At 36.3% G+C, this 20083-nt stretch overlaps 2 protein-coding genes across 2 annotated transcripts in view; one reads left to right on the plus strand and one right to left on the minus strand.

Moving 5' to 3' along the window:
* LOC115218005 (alpha-methylacyl-CoA racemase) overlaps nucleotides 1-9708 on the minus strand; it is a 28358-nt gene extending 18650 nt beyond the window's left edge. Inside the window, exon 1 of the mRNA XM_029787749.2 lies at nucleotides 9574-9708. The gene's annotated coding sequence lies outside the window, so the exon portion shown is untranslated. The remainder of the gene's footprint in view (nucleotides 1-9573) is intronic.
* On the plus strand, nucleotides 9634-13916 carry LOC115218007 (40S ribosomal protein S17). Its single transcript, XM_029787751.2, has 5 exons — nucleotides 9634-9771; nucleotides 9979-10130; nucleotides 12486-12591; nucleotides 12720-12788; nucleotides 13800-13916. The coding sequence occupies exons 1-5, from the start codon at nucleotides 9769-9771 to the stop codon at nucleotides 13878-13880; spliced, it is 411 nt and encodes a 136-aa protein (XP_029643611.1). The 5' UTR covers nucleotides 9634-9768; the 3' UTR covers nucleotides 13881-13916.
* The last annotated feature ends 6167 nt before the right edge of the window (nucleotides 13917-20083 follow it).

Below are 20083 nucleotides of genomic sequence, written 5' to 3' on the forward strand. Positions count from 1 at the left end.
GGCTTACACTGGGTACATCTTATAGAGTTTCTACCTACACCGTTTCTACAGGTCGAGAAGGGCCATCTACCTGAAGGGATTTGTAGTTTGTCTGTCTTCCTGTTCCCTCTTTTAGTAATAGAGCACAAGCATTATGTTCTGTTGGAATTATATAGTTCACTCGTGTTTTTCTGGCTAACCTTTGTATTGTTAGCGTTGCTTGAATGACTATAGATTTTTCATTCACAAAGTATACATGTTTTAAAAGGCAGTAAAAGATATGAAAATCAGGTATAATAAAGTCTTTCAGTCTAATTGCTATGAAGGTATGATGCTTTGGAGAAAAAAATTAGAAGAAAAAGTTACAGAGGTTTAAAAATAAAAAAATTTGTGCATTTTGGCTGATAGTGAGACAGAAATTTTCTGCGTTTAGCGGAGCAGTGTCGACTTTAACACATTAAGTGTGACAGGCCATGATTGTGGCCATCAGGCACAGGTTGACAGGCCACAATATTATTTATTTTCAAAAAAAAAAACAAAAAAAAAAGAAATTTATTGAACACAAGAGAAGAACCATATGATAGGATTACATAGCTGCAAATCACAAGTAGTAAGAGTGTTATAGAAACTATCTGCAAAATAAATAATACAAAAATATATGAAGTCACAAGATCTAAGACTAGACACCATATTAAACCTGCTCTGTGTATAAGTAGTATATCTTAACTAGTGAAAGAAAATGACTTAGGCCTCCTGCTGTTACTAGTTACAAGTATCTAATTTGTGACAAAATATAAAAACCGATTCTTTGAAAATGATCTAAGCAAAGCGAGCCAAGAACACACACCTGTTTTATTTAAATAAAAAGAAAAAAAATTCAGATTCAAATAGTCAATTAACTTACCATAATTCTTAATTGGAAAGAGATTATCAGAATTTCAAAAATTGTACAACATTAAATTTCAGCCGAAAGATGGCTTAATTATTCATCATGCAATCTCTTTCCAAATGAATACAACAATTCCCTATATTTTTGTGTGCATGAAGATTTAGCGTTTGTCGTGAGTTCGTATTCTGTGCTATGCTTGCTTCTACGATCTCCAAAGCTTGATATTTTCAGTTTATTTTGCATTTGAGTGATTCCATGGATCCTGGCCTTGACTCTAATAGTGATTATGGTGACAAGAGTGATGTTTCAGGCATGTATATGCTGTCAGAGGGTGACTTTTCGGTGAACTTTGAGCACATTGAAAGCAGCAATGATGGAGGTGAATTATGTGAACATGACAATGAGGACAGTAGTAGCAATGAAGGTGAAGGGCAAGGTGTTCTAACAAAAACTGAGCAGAACCTTGAACAATTGGGGAAAAAAAATCTTTCGTCAGGGTCGTAATTCTATGAATGACATAATTATATAAAATAGAAAAGCAGTACAAAAAGATTTTCACTATAAGATGTACCCAGTGTAAGCTATGGACACATAAGAGGTGCAGCAATATCAAAGGAAGGCTAACTGGGAAGAGAGTTTTGTATGTGGCAAATGCTCAGATGCTATAAACACTGAAAATGTGCAGAGAACAGCTTCTGTCACATTCCAGGGAGAAAAAACTACAAGTAGTTGATAGCTTCCGTTACCTAGGGAACCAAGTCACCAGCAGAGGTAGCATCTCTCCGAACTTTGCTCAGGCTATTCTTATTCTAGAAGCTACACTTTCAGAGCATCTACCCCTGCTACTGACTTGGTCCATTAAGTTACAGAAGCTATCAACTACTTCAAGTTTTTCTCCCTGGAATGTGACAGAAGCTGTTCTCTGCACATTTTCAGTGTTCATAGCACCTGAGCATTAGCCACATACAAAACTGTCTTCCCAGTTAGCCTTCCTTTGATATTGCTGCAGCTCTTATGTGTCCATGGCTTACACTGGGTACATCTTATAGTGAAAATCTTTTTGTACTGCTTCTCTATTTATATCCAGTTGACCTGTAAACAAATTCCTATCTTAACGAAACACAGGAAACTGAGGACAATATAAAGCGACTACTAAGTTCTACCTTTAGCATAAAATGTTATACTATTTGGAAGGGACCATCAGAATTCGGAAGATTATGAATCATTCTGGTTCAGCCGAAAAAAATCATCATAAAATCTCCATCCAAAAACCAGTGAAATACTTATGTCATCAGTTCTGTTCCAAACATGCTCAATTCACTTATATAACAATATTATTGATTTTCAAAAAAAAAAAAAAAAAAACTGTAATTTATTGAACACAAGAGAAGAACCATATGATAGGATTACATAGCTGCAAATCACAAGTAGTAAAAGTGTTATAGAAACTATCTGCAAAATAAATAATACAAAAATATATGAAGTCACAAGATCTAAGACTAGACACCATATTAAACCCTGCTCTGTGTATAAGTAGTATATCTTAACTAGTGAAAGAAAATGACTTAGGCCTCCCTGCTGTTACTAGTTACAAGTATCTAATTTGTGACAAAATATAAAAACCGATTCTTTGAAACTGATTTAAGCAAAGCGAGCCAAGAACACCCACCCGTTTTATTGAAATAAAAAGAAAAAAAATTCAGATTCAAATAGTCAATTAACTTACCATAATTCTTAATTGGAAAGAGATTATCAGAATTTCAAAAATTGTACAACATTAAATTTCAGCCGAAAGATGGCTTAATTATTCATCATGCAATCTCTTTCCAAATGAATACAACAATTCCCTATATTTTTGTGTGCATGAAGATTTAGCGTTTGTCGTGAGTTCGTATTCTGTGCTATGCTTGCTTCTACGATCTCCAAAGCTTGATATTTTCAGTTTATTTTGCATTTGAGTGATTCCATGGATCCTGGCCTTGACTCTAATAGTGATTATGGTGACAAGAGTGATGTTTCAGACGTGTATATGCTGTCAGAGGGTGACTTTTCGGTGAACTTTGAGCACATTGAAAGCAGCAATGATGGAGGTGAATTATGTGAACATGACAATGAGGACAGTAGTAGCGATGAAGGTGAAGGGCAAGGTGTTCTAACAAAAACTGAGCAGAACCTTGAACAATTGGGGAAAAAAAATCTTTCGTCAGGGTCGTAATTCTATGAATGACATAATTATATAAAATAGAGAAGCAGTACAAAAAGATTTTCACTATAAGATGTACCCAGTGTAAGCTATGGACACATAAGAGGTGCAGCAATATCAAAGGAAGGCTAACTGGGAAGACAGTTTTGTATGTGGCAAATGCTCAGATGCTATAAACACTGAAAATGTGCAGAGAACAGCTTGTCACATTCCAAGGAGAAAAAACTACAAGTAGTTGATAGCTTCCATTACCTAGGGGACCAAGTCACCAGCAGAGGTAGGATCTCTCTGAACTTTGCTCAGGCTATTCTTATTCTAGAAGCTACACTTTCAGAGCATCTACCCCTGCTATTGACTTGGTCCATTAAGTTACAGAAGCTATCAACTACTTCAAGTTTTTCTCCCTGGAATGTGACAGAAGCTGTTCTCTGCACATTTTCAGTGTTTATAGCATCTGAGCATTAGCCACATACAAAACTGTCTTCCCAGTTAGCCTTCCTTTGATATTGCTGCACCTCTTATGTGTCCATGGCTTACACTGGGTACATCTTATAGAGTTTCTACCTACACCGTTTCTACAGGTCGAGAAGGGCCATCTACCTGAAGGGATTTGTAGTTTGTCTGTCTTCCTGTTCCCTCTTTTAGTAATAGAGCACAAGCATTATGTTCTGTTGGAATTATATAGTTCACTCGTGTTTTTCTGGCTAACCTTTGTATTGTTAGCGTTGCTTGAATGACTATAGATTTTTCATTCACAAAGTATACATGTTTTAAAAGGCAGTAAAAGATATGAAAATCAGGTATAATAAAGTCTTTCAGTCTAATTGCTATGAAGGTATGATGCCTTGGACAAAAAAATTAGAAGGAAAAGTTACAGAGGTTTAAAAATAAAAAAATTTGTGCATTTTGGCTGATAGTGAGACAGAAATTTTCTGCGTTTAGCGGAGCAGTGTCGACTTTAACACATTAAGTGTGACAGGCCATGATTGTGGCCATCAGGCACAGGTTGACAGGCCACAATATTATTGATTTTCAAAAAAAAAAACAAAAAAAAAACTAATTTATTGAACACAAAAGAAGAACAATATGATAGGATTACATAGCTGCAAATCACAAGTAGTAAGAGTGTTATAGAAACTATCTGCAAAATAAATAATACAAAAATATATGAAGTCACAAGATCTAAGACTAGACACCATATTAAACCCTGCTCTGTGTATAAGTAGTATATCTTAACTAGTGAAAGAAAATGACTTAGGCCTCCCTGCTGTTACTAGTTACAAGTATCTAATTTGTGACAAAATATAAAAACCGATTCTTTGAAAATGATTTAAGCAAAGCGAGCCAAGAACACACACCTGTTTTATTGAAATAAAAAGAAAAAAAATTCAGATTCAAATAGTCAATTAACTTACCATAATTCTTAATTGGAAAGAGATTATCAGAATTTCAAAAATTGTACAACATTAAATTTCAGCCGAAAGATGGCTTAATTATTCATCATGCAATCTCTTTCCAAATGAATACAACAATTCCCTATATTTTTGTGTGCATGAAGATTTAGCATTTGTCGCGAGTTCGTATTCTGTGCTATGCTTGCTTCTACGATCTCCAAAGCTTGATATTTTCAGTTTATTTTGCATTTGAGTGATTCCATGGATCCTGGCCTTGACTCTAATAGTGATTATGGTGACAAGAGCGATGTTTCAGGCGTGTATATGCTGTCAGAGGGTGACTTTTCGGTAAACTTTGAGCACATTGAAAGCAGCAATGAAGGGGAAGGGCAAGGTGTTGTAACAAAAACACAGCAAAAACCTTGAACAATTGGGAAAAAAAAATCTTTCGTCAGGGTCATAATTCTATGAAAGACAATTATATGAGAAGCAGTACAAAAAGTTTTTCACTATAAGATGTACCCAGTGCAAGCTATGGACACATAAGAGGTGCAGCAATATCAAAGGAAGGCTAACTGGGAAGACAGTTTTGTATGTGGCAAATGCTCAGATGCTATAAACACTGAAAATGTGCAGAGAACAGCTTGTCACATTCCAAGGAGAAAAAAATACAAGTAGTTGATAGCTTCCATTACCTAGGGGACCAAGTCACCAGCAGAGGTAGCATCTCTCTGAACTTTGCTCAGGCTATTCTTATTCTAGAAGCTACACTTTCAGAGCATCTACCCCTGCTATTGACTTGGTCCATTAAGTTACAGAAGCTATCAACTACTTCAAGTTTTTCTCCCTGGAATGTGACAGAAGCTGTTCTCTGCACATTTTCAGTGTTTATAGCATCTGAGCATTAGCCACATACAAAACTGTCTTTCCAGTTAGCCTTCCTTTGATATTGCTGCACCTCTTATGTGTCCATGGCTTACACTGGGTACATCTTATAGAGTTTCTACCTACACCGTTTCTACAGGTCGAGAAGGGCCATCTACCTGAAGGGATTTGTAGTTTGTCTGTCTTCCTGTTCCCTCTTTTAGTAATAGAGCACAAGCATTATGTTCTGTTGGAATTATATAGTTCACTCGTGTTTTTCTGGCTAACCTTTGCATTGTTAGCGTTGCTTGAATGACTATAGATTTTTCATTCACAAAGTATACATGTTTTAAAAGGCAGTAAAAGATATGAAAATCAGGTATAATAAAGTCTTTCAGTCTAATTGCTATGAAGGTATGATGCTTTGGAGAAAAAAATTAGAAGAAAAAGTTACAGAGGTTTAAAAATAAAAAAATTTGTGCATTTTGGCTGATAGTGAGACAGAAATTTTCTGCGTTTAGCGGAGCAGTGTCGACTTTAACACATTAAGTGTGACAGGCCATGATTGTGGCCATCAGGCACAGGTTGACAGGCCACAATATTATTGATTTTCAAAAAAAAACAAAAAAAAACTAATTTATTGAACACAAGAGAAGAACCATATGATAGGATTACATAGCTGCAAATCACAAGTAGTAAGAGTGTTATAGAAACTATCTGCAAAATAAATAATACAAAAATATATGAAGTCACAAGATCTAAGACTAGACACCATATTAAACCCTGCTCTGTGTATAAGTAGTATATCTTAACTAGTGAAAGAAAATGACTTAGGCCTCCCTGCTGTTACTAGTTACAAGTATCTAATTTGTGACAAAATATAAAAACCGATTCTTTGAAACTGATCTAAGCAAAGCGAGCCAAGAACACCCACCTGTTTTATTTAAATAAAAAGAAAAAAAATTCAGATTCAAATAGTCAATTAACTTACCATAATTCTTAATTGGAAAGAGATTATCAGAATTTCAAAAATTGTACAACATTAAATTTCAGCCGAAAGATGGCTTAATTATTCATCATGCAATCTCTTTCCAAATGAATACAACAATTCCCTATATTTTTGTGTGCATGAAGATTTAGCGTTTGTCGTGAGTTCATATTCTGTGCTATGTTTGCTTCTACGATCTCCAAAGCTTGATATTTTCAGTTTATTTTGCATTTGAGTGATTCCATGGATCCTGGCCTTGACTCTAATAGTGATTATGGTGACAAGAGTGATGTTTCAGGCATGTATATGCTGTCAGAGGGTGACTTTTCGGTGAACTTTGAGCACATTGAAAGCAGCAATGATGGAGGTGAATTATGTGAACATGACAATGAGGACAGTAGTAGCGATGAAGGTGAAGGGCAAGGTGTTCTAACAAAAACTGAGCAGAACCTTGAACAATTGGGGAAAAAAATCTTTCGTCAGGGTCGTAATTCTATGAAAGACATAATTATATAAAATAGAGAAGCAGTACAAAAAGATTTTCACTATAAGAGGTGCAGCAATATCAAAGGAAGGCTAACTGGGAAGAGAGTTTTGTATGTGGCAAATGCTCAGATGCTATAAACACTGAAAATGTGCAGAGAACAGCTTCTGTCACATTCCAGGGAGAAAAAACTACAAGTAGTTGATAGCTTCCGTTACCTAGGAGACCAAGTCACCAGCAGAGGTAGCATCTCTCTGAACTTTGCTCAGGCTATTCTTATTCTAGCAGCTACAATTTCAGAGCATCCACCCCTGCTACTGACTTGGTCCATTAAGTTACAGAAGCTATCAACTACTTGTAGTTTTTTCTCCCTGGAATGTGACAGAAGCTGTTCTCTGCACATTTTCAGTGTTTATAGCATCTGAGCATTAGCCACATACAAAACTGTCTTCCCAGTTAGCCTTCCTTTGATATTGCTGCACCTCTTATGTGTCCATGGCTTACACTGGGTACATCTTATAGAGTTTCTACCTACACCGTTTCTACAGGTCGAGAAGGGCCATCTACCTGAAGGGATTTGTAGTTTGTCTGTCTTCCTGTTCCCTCTTTTAGTAATAGAGCACAAGCATTACGTTCTGTTGGAATTATATAGTTCACTCGTGTTTTTCTGGCTAACCTTTGTATTGTTAGCGTTGCTTGAATGACTATAGATTTTTCATTCACAAAGTATACATGTTTTAAAAGGCAGTAAAAGATATGAAAATCAGGTATAATAAAGTCTTTCAGTCTAATTGCTATGAAGGTATGATGCCTTGGACAAAAAAATTAGAAGGAAAAGTTACAGAGGTTTAAAAATAAAAAAAATTGTGCATTTTGGCTGATAGCAAGACAGAAATTTTCTGCGTTTAGCGGAGCAGTGTCGACTTTAACACATAAAGTGTGACAGGCCATGATTGTGGCCATCAGGCACAGGTTGACAGGCCACAATATTATCGATTTTCAAAAAAAAAACAAAAAAAGAAATTTATTGAACACAAGAGAAGAACCATATGATAGGATTACATAGCTGCAAATCACAAGTAGTAAGAGTGTTATAGAAACTATCTGCAAAATAAATAATACAAAAATATATGAAGTCACAAGATCTAAGACTAGACACCATATTAAACCCTGCTCTGTGTATAAGTAGTATATCTTAACTAGTGAAAGAAAATGACTTAGGCCTCCCTGCTGTTACTAGTTACAAGTATCTAATTTGTGACAAAATATAAAAACCGATTCTTTGAAAATGATTTAAGCAAAGCGAGCCAAGAACACCCACCTGTTTTATTGAAATAAAAAGAAAAAAAATTCAGATTCAAATAGTCAATTAACTTACCATAATTCTTAATTGGAAAGAGATTATCAGAATTTCAAAAATTGTACAACATTAAATTTCAGCCGAAAGATGGCTTAATTATTCATCATGCAATCTCTTTCCAAATGAATACAACAATTCCCTATATTTTTGTGTGCATGAAGATTTAGCGTTTGTCGTGAGTTCGTATTCTGTGCTATGCTTGCTTCTACGATCTCCAAAGCTTGATATTTTCAGTTTATTTTGCATTTGAGTGATTCCATGGATCCTGGCCTTGACTCTAATAGTGATTATGGTGACAAGAGTGATGTTTCAGGCGTGTACATGCTGTCAGAGGGTGACTTTTCGGTGAACTTTGAGCACACTGAAAGCAGCAATGATGGAGGTGAATTATGTGAACATGACAATGAGGACAGTAGCAGTGATGAAGGTGAAGGGCAAGGTGTCGGTCCCTGGTTGAGGATTGTTGATCAACCTTCAGAGGACAAAGCAACCACTTGACTTCTTTCTGATTGACTTCACGAAAAAGTATGCTACAAAGGCAATGGACAAGATGGCAGAAGAACACCAAGTTCGGGGCCAGGGCGATGGACTTTCGCCACAAAGCAGGTTCACCAGTGGCCAAAGTTGTCCTCTCAGCTGACAATATCCTTGATCTTGACCTTTTTAGGACTATTTTTGAACACGGGTCTCATTCAGAAGCCAAAACCTGAACGATTATCACATTATATGCATGTATGTGTGTCTTCGTTTTTCAGAGTCATCTCTCTCTGTCTCTTCACACACACTAAGAGAAGCACTTCACTTACACAACATCAAACACACACACACATATACATCAATGCTCCCATGCACGGTAACTTCAAAAGAACTTCCCTCGTCATAAAATCGTTTTCTCTTAGTCTCTTTCGCTCTCATTACTTCAAAAGTTCCCGCAAGCTCATATGTAAAAAAAAAAGTTTTTTCCGGAAATCGACGGAAAGGTCTACTAGAGACGAAAGATCCCCACGTGGGATTTTGTAGACAATTTTTTTTTAATCAGAAAGGGGTGGATGTGCATGGCACTCCTCCGACACTTGGAGGATGTCGTATATTTTCTAGGACCGACCCTACCATAAATAAAATAGCAGTTTCGGAACAGATGTTTCATACTTATGAAGAATAAGCGGCACTGTCATGCTTTTAGCTAAAAGCATGACAGTGCCGAATAAGCTAACAAACAAAAAGAGATCAAAACCTTGAACAATTGGGAAAAAATCATTCGTGAGAGTCGTAATTCTATGAAAGTCATAATTATATGAGAAACAGTACAAAAAGTTTTTCACTTTTCCCGTCAGGTTACACAATAGAAATATCTCATTTTTTTTTTTGTCCTTTGTAAGTTATAATTTAGTAATTTACAATAAAAGTTTTACCTTTCTTAGTCGCTGCTCCTCGTTCTTCTTCTCCGGGTTTTCTTCCAGAGACGAATGAATCAATCACACGACTGGCGCCATGCTCTTCTATTTCACTTCCGGTTGCTGTAGGAGTTATTTCCCGTGCTTTTAATTGAATTCTGGGTAACAAATTCTACATCCGGCCTTTCCGTATTTCCTCAGCATTAATCCATCATGGTGAGTAACGAGGCTTACAATAAATCTCTAATTATCTCTTTTATTCTTCGTTTTATTTCTACCATCTGTACCATCTAAAAGAAGCTTTTTTATCGATCTTATATATGTGTGTGTTTATTTTATTGTATTCAACACCAACAGTATAGAAATTCTAATAATTATTCAGTCGCTCGTCTCTTAATAACGAACCTGTTTGTCTGTCTGCAGGGTGCTGTACGAACTAAAACTGTGAAAAAAGCCGCACGTGTTATCATCGAGAAATACTACACTCGTATGACACTAGATTTTCATACAAACAAAAAGATATGTGATGAAATTGCTATTATCCCTAGCAAGACCCTTCGCAACAAAATTGCTGGGTGAGTCAAACATTTTCTTTTTCTTTTTTCGAAATGAATCCTAAAATTGATTGGAATCTGTTCAATGGTTTCCTTATTTACGTTTTTTATGCAATTTTCCCTCTTAATTATACAGTAATTCTGTTGATGGTAAGAACAACGAAGCCAATTACTTCCTTTTTTTTTTGCTGTGCTTCGTTTTTGTACTTTATGAAAAATAATTTCCTCAATACTGTTGGTAAATAATCTTTGTGGTCCAAGTGTTGGAACATGGGTGGAATATATTTTGGCGAGCTCTGTGCCAGCCACGTTCTTATGTGGTAAACAATTGTCAGCAAACGAAAGATTCAAATAAATTTCTAATTTGGTCAACAGATGTTCTCCATATCCAAATTTCCTGCTTTCTTGGAAAGGAAGAATTCTAATCCCTGGTGTTAGTGGGAAAAATCAACCAAGTGGTCATATCTGGAAGCTAATGTAGAATCGCACGTCTCCTTGAAAAAGTTTTTACAGTAATAAAAACTTTAATCTTTCTCCATCCGATTATTCTAGCAGTTCCACTTTCAGTAAACAGAAATTATTAGCTACTATTTCCAAAGAGCCCTTTGGAGGCATTTGAGAAAATCTATTTCCCAAGTATCTGAAGTCTTTATTGGTTCCTCTACATCTTCCACTTATAAAAACCTACTTTCTCTGTTAACATAGCTTGCACTGGCTACACTGAATGGAATTTCTGAATACATTTTCCCTACATATGGAGTAGGGTCCTGTCTGTTTCCTTGCTAAGTTTAAACCCTTTGATTCCAGGTTTTCTTTCCAAACTTGGAATTTCTTTTCTAGTTCTGTTACAGCTTCTCTATGAGAGCAAGAAATTCCAGTGAGCTTCCAGTCTTAAATTCCTGTTATAGCTTGGAGGACAAAGTTGAATATAAGGGGTGATCCTGTACACTAAATTCATCACTGTACCCATGGCCAACCCTTAGCTTACTAACAGTACCCCTGTACATGGCCTGTACTGCTTTCACAAGCCATTCATGTGTCCCTAGCTTCCTCAGAGACCACCATTATTGCAGAGCAAGGTACTCTATTGTAGGCTTTCTCTAGATCAACCCATGTCAAGTACATCTTGTTATTAGCTAAATACTTCTTGCAGTTAGTTGCCTCACTAATAGCATGAAAATAGCATCTGTGGTGTTTCTCCCGGGGCCAAAGCCAGAGAGCATTTCATCTAATCTAATTCTGTTCCTAATTAAATGGGCTTTGACTCTCTGCAGCTTTCATCACCCAGTCCAGCAGTTTGATACCTCTATAATTCTAAGGTATCTCCTCTTCCCTTGTAGCAGCTATGATGCTGCTACACCAGTCACTGGGGATTGCACCTTTCTGAATAACTTGATTAACTATATGAGTGTCAAAACCATATTCAGCTCTTCCAAATTTATTAAGCTTTTCAGCAGTAATTCCTGATGGACCAGGGTGTTTCCCTGTCTTTTGGTAGTGTTTTTAGATCATTTTGAAGCAGGAGGTTTCATCATTGTTGAGTCCGTTTTCCATGCTGGCATGGGTTGACGGTTTGACCCAGCGGCTGCACCAGGCTGATCTGGCAATGTTTCTGCAGGTGGGCCTGGCATTGTTCATGTTTGGATAATGCTTTTTACATGCCACTGACATCGACCACATTTGGATGGTGCATTTTATGTGCCACCGGAACGGGAGCCAGCCAGGGGCACTGGCCACAGCTACAATTTTGGTTCTACTTGACTCAACAGGTCTTCTCAAGCATATTATATTGCCTGTCGCATCAAGAGTACTCTTAAATTGGCCAGACATGCAACACTGGCACTAGCCATGGCTGTGATCTCACTTTAATTTCTGGTTTTTCTCAATCACAGCATTTCTTCAAAGGTATGCTTCTGTGAGGCCCAATGTTCGATGGTCATGCTTCACCACCTCATCCCATGTCTTCCTGGGTCTACCCCTTCCACAGTTACGGTGTGGCAGTTGTCTCTCTTGTACACCATATCTGGTGCTTCTTAGGTCTAACTTTTCTCTCAGGGCACTCTGTCGTGTATGCACACTGACATTACACATCCAGCTGATCATACTAGCTTCATTTCTTTCAACCCTCAGCAGTTATGGCCTATGTTTTACTGCCATGTAACATGGCAGTTTGGACACATGCATCATACACTCTACAGTTTGTATCATGGAACCACCTGCAGGTTGGTATTCAAAATGAATTATAAGCTGACTTGCATAGTATTGTCTGGGAAGGCATGTCAATTCCTTAGTCAAATAATGTTTTATTATTTTTGGAAAGAGGTCATAAAATGTTAAATGTGTATTTTAGTTTAAATCCTGGTTGTGTCCTTTCAGGTTTGTAACCCATTTGATGAAACGTATCCAGAAAGGTCCAGTACGTGGCATTTCCATTAAACTGCAGGAAGAAGAACGTGAAAGGAGAGACAACTATGTTCCAGAAGTAAGCTAATTCTTTAAGGATACTTCCCTCCTCTCCTTGCAATTTAATTAACCCTTTGTGAGATTTTTTTTTATATTAGTGTTGTTTCTTCCTTGTATATATTTTGGTTTTGATTTTTTATTAACCAGGTCTCAGCTATTGAACAGAATGGAATTATTGAAGTTGATCCTGATACAAAGGAAATGTTAAAGGCTTTGGTGAGTTTTCTAACAACTTTTTCAGTCATTTTATTTTATCTCCTCCTCTTTAGGTGAAGTTGTGATAGGGTTTTGATCTGATGCTACACGCCTCATGGGTCCCTTTTTAAAAACTGTTATGCGTATATATTGACAAGTACATCATCATCGTTTAGTGTCCATTTTCCATGCTAGCATGGGTTGGACGGTTCGACCTAGGTCTAAGAAGCCAGGAGGCTGCACCAGGCTCCAGTCTGATCTGGCAGTGTTTCAACAGCTGGATAATCTTCCTAGCGCCAACCACTCTGTAAGTGTAGAGGGTGCTTTTTACATGCCACCAGCATGAGTATCACAACTATTTCCATTTGATATTGATATACTTGACTCAGTAGGTCTCCTCAAGCACAGCAGGTCACCCCACGATCCAAGGTAGGCACATCATGTCCTACGATCCAGGGTACTTTGAATGGGCTGCGGCTGGTGTAGGATACGCTGTGGACTCACTTTATTTGTTGGGTCTTTGCAGTCACAGCATATCTCCAGAGGTCTCAGTCTTACATCATCGCCTCTGTGAGGACCAACGTTTGATGGTCATGCTTGACCACCTCATCCCATGTCTTCCTGGGTCAACCTCTACCCCAGATTCCTTCAACTGTTCGAGAGTGGCACTTCATCCATCCGTAGTATATGTCCATACCAGTGCAAATATCTCTCTTGCACGCACACATCCGATGCTTATTATGTCCAACATTTCTCTCAGGGCGCTTACACTCTGACATTACACATCCAGCGGATCATGCTAGCTTCATTTATTTCAAGCCTACACATGTCCTCCGCAGTCACAGCCCATATTTCACTGCTGTGAAGCATGGCAGTTCGCACACATGCATCATACAGTCTACCTTTCACTCTGATTGAGAGGCTCTTTGTCACCAGTAGGGGTAGAACCTTTCTAAATTTTGCTATAGCAGTTACCACAGTGTTACATTCAAAGCTGTTTTAACATGAATTTGTCTATTTTCATTTTTTTAGGACTTTGGTAATTTGGAAGGTCTTCAAGTAACACAACCTATTCCATCTATGGGTGGCTTCAGAAATGGGCCCAGAACATAATGTAATTACAACTAAATAAATTTATAAATCTATAAATTTGGCTTGTCTTTTTTTTTATTCTTAGGACCAATGGATTTGTAGAACCATTAGTTTTGATACAAAGTACCTAATTGCATTTTTTTTTTAGTTTTGTATATCTAACAGATTAGAAGGAAATGTTTATTTGAAGTACTTTTTACATTGCTGGTAAATTAGGATTCCTTTTGTAGTATACGAGCAATTTATATAAAGTAATCCCTTGACTATCACGGGTATCATGTTCTGAACCCCGCTCCCTCACGATGGGTGAAAATCTGTGAAGTAGAAGAGTGCTGTATGTTTTTTAATTATTTCTATAATTTGTATATATTTTAATACAAATGCAAAACAGCACCGCCACGGATGGATTGGCATAAGCTTAAATAATAAACTGCGATATGGTGAGGGATTACTGTATTGTAAATTGATTTTGAAGAGGAACTGTTCGGGGAAGATAAAGTTTACATATTACACCAAAAACGGCTTTAGTTAAAGAATGGACTTCTGCTGTCGCTTTTACCTCTATATTCTACTTACAACTACTACATAGGCACCTGAGACAATTGTTAAAGGCAGGGGTGCAGATAACCTTGCTTTCAGGTTCACTTCTCATTTGGCCAGTGTCTTCTATAATCCTGGGCCAGCCAAAGCTTTGTGTATGTATCGGTAAGTGTAAACTAAAAGAATCTTCTCGTGTACACATACTGAGATGTGTGTGTATTTATTTTTGTGCCATATCTTAGTATGTGATGTAATTTGTTTCCAATCTGATGTGGAAATATTACCTTGCTCAGAAACAGGTGGAAGTTGGTGATAGGAAGGGCCTCTGGTCAGAAAATCTGCTTTAACCATTTCGTTACCAAACCGCCCGAATTTACCTATTCATATTTAAATGAGAATATCAGAGCAAATCTCTTTAGTACATTCGTGAAAACACGTATTATACTTCGTAAAGAGTTCAACTACAGTTTTGTACAAAAATCGAAGTGTAATTTTAATTCCGTGAATTTTGGGAGATTTTTTTCCGAAATTTGTTCCTATTGTGTTTTCAAAATTTGTAATTCTGACAAAAAAATGGATACGAATTTCATTATATCAAGCAGCGAGTCAGAATTCGAAGGATTTTCTACTGAAGACCTTCATAAATCTAACTCTATGACTGAAAAAAAAAAAGCATGTGGTATTTGATAATGAATCTGATGTTTCATTTTCCGAAAGTGAAAACAGTGAATCCGACAGTGATAAAGAAAATGAATTGGCACCTGAATGGAGTGAAAATTTAAAAACTGTTTCTTTCGGTGATTTTTCTGAAGAAACTGGACCAAGCCAGACTTTCCCAGAAGAGTAAAGCCTTAGACTATTTCTTTTTACTTTTTCGAATGAGCCTATTTGAAATCATTACGGCGGAAATGAACCGTTACGCTAAATGTAAAGAAAACGAAAGAAAGGATAGTGGTTTCCCACAACCTTAAATGAAATTAAGACTATTTTGCCATAAATATTATGGGTATCAGAAAGTTACCCAGAATAACAAATTCTATCGTAAAATTTTGTTGTATACCCAATTGAATATTAGCTAATAACCCATTTTCTATAGCGATGTTTGAACAAAATTTTAATAATTTTATATTTTGTTGAATTTACCTGCAATTTTCACGCTGAGAGTTGCTGAAGCGTGGAACAAACTGCCGGCATCGGTTGTTAGTTGTCAGAGCACTGCATCCTTCAAGACTTCCATGCTTCCTGAGATTCGCCAACACTACACTTGATTTTCTCCCCTCCATACACACACAAGCATGTTCACTTTCCAGACATTTCTACATTACTGCATGTACTTTATATGCACTTTCTGACAAGTTGTGGTGCACCTGAGCACTTATTATTATTATTTTTAATTAGTCACTTTGTGACAAAAATTATAGTATAGAATTGGTTGAGAACATTTCATTAAATTATCTTCCAAAATTCACGTTAATATATTGATAAATAAAAAAGTTATAGTTGTTTAATGAAACCAGACTAAATTTATGATTATGTTAGAAATTAATTGAAACACATAAGGGGTGTATTTTGGTCAGAAATATAGTAACGAAAGGGTTAACTCCATCTGGTCTGTGGAAGCATAGAAAAGTAGACACTAAAATTGATGTTAGTCTTGTTTTATGCTTTGTAGCAAATATCAGGAAAATCTGTTCCTTACATTGATATTTTCATTACCAAGAGGTTTTGAAAATGATTAACTAAATGGAACCTAAGTGATCTAGGAAGTTCGTAATGTTAGGGATGGAGAGATTTTGAAAAAGTTAATGCTGGGAATTCAGTTGCATTAATTTTAGTTTTAGTTCATTCCATAGACTTTAGTTTGTATGACCAGCTTGTTCCTAATATTCTGACCTTGGTTCTAAGCTGATATTTGAAATATTTAACATGAGCTTTTCATGCTGCAATGGGTTGGATTGTTCAACAGGAACTGGCAAGTCTGGAGACTGCCCTTAATGCCAACCATTTTACAGTGTACCAGGTGCTTTTTTCTTTTTGTTTTTTACATGACTCAAATCTAAAAGGGGAACTTTGAATTTAGATCTCTTTAAAACGGGAAGTTTGTACCACCACCAAGTAGACGCCTCAGATGGTCTGGTATGAAAAGAGTTACTCCTAGTGTTTGATTAGTACTGACTTCCATAGGGATTAAAGGTGGATTAGAATTCAGAATCTAAAGAGCTGAAGCAGTTAAACAGGTAGGTTCCAGTTCTGCCAGCTCATTCCTTTTACATCAGCTTAATTAAGTTCATTTTTAAAAGTAATTAAAACAGACAGTTTGTTTCCTACAGAAATCTAGTAAACTTCACAGCCCAGTTGAAGTGTTCTAATTCTAAAACTGCAGTGTTAGTGTATTGAGTGCACAATCTGAACAGACATTCAGTTTTCCTAATGTCTTATATTCATGTTTTACAGGTTTCTACAAAGGCAGGTCATATACAAAACCAAATTGTTTTGCTCTAAGTCAACCCTGACGAAAAGCATTCAGTTCATATCTTATTCTCAGCAATAGACTATTAGGTGTACTTTGAAAGAAGTGACTATTTTTAGAAGCTCCATTATATATACTAGCAAATCTACCCATCTGTGACGAAGGCATAGACTGAGGGAAGCAGGTCATAGCAGTATGTATTGAAAAATGTGTAAATGGATTTAATAAATATTACTGGGCGACATCTTAGAGAAATATTGTTGGTGATACTGCATTCTATTGCAATTATATAACGATTTACTCACAAACTGAAATAGGCTCCCAGCCTCTGCATCATGAATGGTTATGTGGATCACTCCGAATGAAAGTCAGAGCATCCTTCAACCACTACGTAAAAAGTTATTTAGATATACTTTTTAGTTTACACTTGCTTATACACTTATGCTTTCAAAGTTCACAAATTTCCTTATTTAAATTACGACTCGCATTTTCGATATACGATTACAAAGCTTCTTTGTAGACGATATTTTCTGTTTGGTCGACATTAATTTTCAAATTACTGGAGTATGTTGCTCTATTTTTAGTGATGTATACTGGCCATAGGTCAAAATACACTTTCTAAAGTCTGGCCCTATGCCTTGTTTGCTGTGAGTGGAATCTTTAGGGTTGCAAAAGAACAAAGACTTACCTCTCACTGTTCTATGTGAATGTCTGGATATTCTGGTACCAGGGGTTATTTTGATTGACAAAGCTGAGATGTACACAATAGCTGGTTCAAATCCTGCTAGAGGCTGATGCACTTTTTCCATTTTATTTTTGCTATTAACCATCCTTGTGTCCCCCTTTGTATCTATGATGGGACCCCCACAAGCTACACAGTGGAAATCCAGAGTTACTTGTAGTCGGCAAATTTTTACTGAAAATGCAAAGGTGATTTATCAAGGGAAAAAGAAAAAAAATATCCATGAAATAATCACGCTTTCTAATGGCTGTGAAGAGGGAACTGACAGATGGACATAATGCCTATTATAGTAAGATAGCAAATCAACCCATATGCAATGGAAAATAAAGGGATAGTATTGCAAATATAAACCCTCTAAATTCATGAACTATATGGGTGGGGCTAATCGAGAGTTAAGCCCCGTCGCTGGAATTATAAAAAATAATCAAAAGGTGATTTATTAATACAAAACTCAATATTCACATTTTTTTCCTCACTAAAAACCTTACCACCTTCCTAATCCCATAAAGCTTTATCACCATTGGTCCAGCTGTTTGACCATGAAAAGAGAACAGACCAACATAATGGGCTTCACTAAGTTTGCTTCTACCAAATTTGGTCATGAGGTTTTGGTTGACCTATCACTTTCTTGAAGTGCTGTAGAACTGAAGCAAACTTCTCAAACAACACCCACCACTCCTACTCATCTCGTCTTACCCTGAGGTGCCGACACTGCATTACCACTATTTTTGTCTTTGCTTTAACTAGATTCATTTCTTCTCCTCACCCTTAAATGCGAGTAGTCATGAAACTCCCCTACAAGAAAATACTGTGTTATCTACCATAAGGCCCCTCCCCTGAGTTTCATAAGCTGCATGGAGACCTCACTGGTGCTTGTGACACAAGAGAAAAACCTGGTACACAGTAAAGTGGTTGGCTTTAGGAAAAGCAGCCAGCCCTTGGAACCATAAAGGAAAGTATATAACAGTTTTAATATTCCATATGCAGTAAAGGAACAGAATAGGAACTACCTAATGTTCTATTAAGTAACTTGGCCTGCTAGAAATAAGTCAAATCTGAGGGATTAGATACATATATAAAAACAGGTTTGTAAAAACTGAATCAGCTTTGATAGAAGTCCTGCTCTGTCAGAGCTCACCCGGGACTAAGCAATTGCTGTCTTATTTACATGGCCACAAATAAGCATAGAAGGTAAAGTGTTGTATAATTAAAGTCTAAACATCTCCAGATAATTAGTCAGCTTCACTATTTGATCTCAATCTGCACTGTATCCAAGTTTTCTCCAACAAGGTTGCTATACTAAGGGAAAAAAATGTAAATTTATGCAAAGAGCCCCATCCATATTTTGTAAGTCTTATTATTAGGGACTTTTAAAGAGAACATGCTTATAAGTTGAAAGATTTTTAAAAATTTGAATTAACAATTTTAGGAAAGTGAATGAGTGTTGCTATAACAATTTATAAACCCAACTTCTGAGAGTATAGTTTCAGTAAGTTAGGAACAAGTTACCTTGCAATTAAAATGGTTTAAATCCTGAATATGTTTGAAGGGTTTTTATTAACTTAGGATGACAACACTACTAAGCTCAGGCAGGTAAGTTGTTTAATGAATCAAATCAGTTAGGATGAAGATTCTCAAGACATTTATTCATCACAGTAAATGACTTTCTCAAAAATCAGTTTAGAAAAAAAAAATCACTTAATATTATTTACAGTTTGTCCTTTTCATTGGACAAACTGCGTCCTTTTGTAGGACGCTGTAGAATGTTTAAGCAATAAACATGGGAGTTAGTGACCACAGACAGGTAATTCCAAAGTTAAATTAACTAATGTCTTGGCAGACATGTTCAATGAAATCACTGCCAAGCACGAAAAACAAAACTATTTACAATAAAACAAAAAAAAAAAAGGTGCCCCCTTAATAGCAATATACTGTTACATTAGAAGACTAAGGTACTGATAACTTGGGCTAAAAAGAAAAAAAAAAAAAAAGAGGTTAAAAGGAGAAAGTGAGCAAGGCTTGAAGTAAGGTTGTTTTACTTCACTTTTTATCAAACGACTGAGGATAAATTTTACTATTTTCAAAACATTCCTCTTTCAAGTTTGATGTGGAAAGACAAAGAAATAAAATAAGGAAAAAAAATGAAACACTTGAGCTAATTTAAAAAACGTCTTTAATCAGGACAGCCAAAAATCAAATGGCTAAAGTGAGAAACACATTAAATCATTTACATTTATATATATATATATATATGTATATACATAAAGGTTGGTTTGGGTTTTTTTTTGCTTTTTTTTATTCAACTGATGCCAACAACTGATATAACATAATTGCAATATTAGCAATTGTAAACATTAATATGCCATGTATTCTCATCTATCATGCAACAATTATTAGTCTTCCAGCTTTCTACACTATAGTAAAAGGATAGGAGATGAGTTTAGAGCACTCAGGAAAAAAAAAGAGAGGTTA

This window comes from Octopus sinensis, linkage group LG12 (genome assembly GCF_006345805.1).
Source record: "Octopus sinensis linkage group LG12, ASM634580v1, whole genome shotgun sequence".
Lineage (NCBI taxonomy): Eukaryota > Metazoa > Mollusca > Cephalopoda > Octopoda > Octopodidae > Octopus > Octopus sinensis.

Coding starts and splice junctions, on each gene's coding strand:
- LOC115218007 (XM_029787751.2), top strand. Junction 10,131..12,485: donor CTTCGCAACAAAATTGCTGG/GTGAGTCAAACA, acceptor GTGTCCTTTCAG/GTTTGTAACCCATTTGATGA. Junction 12,789..13,799: donor AGGAAATGTTAAAGGCTTTG/GTGAGTTTTCTA, acceptor TCATTTTTTTAG/GACTTTGGTAATTTGGAAGG.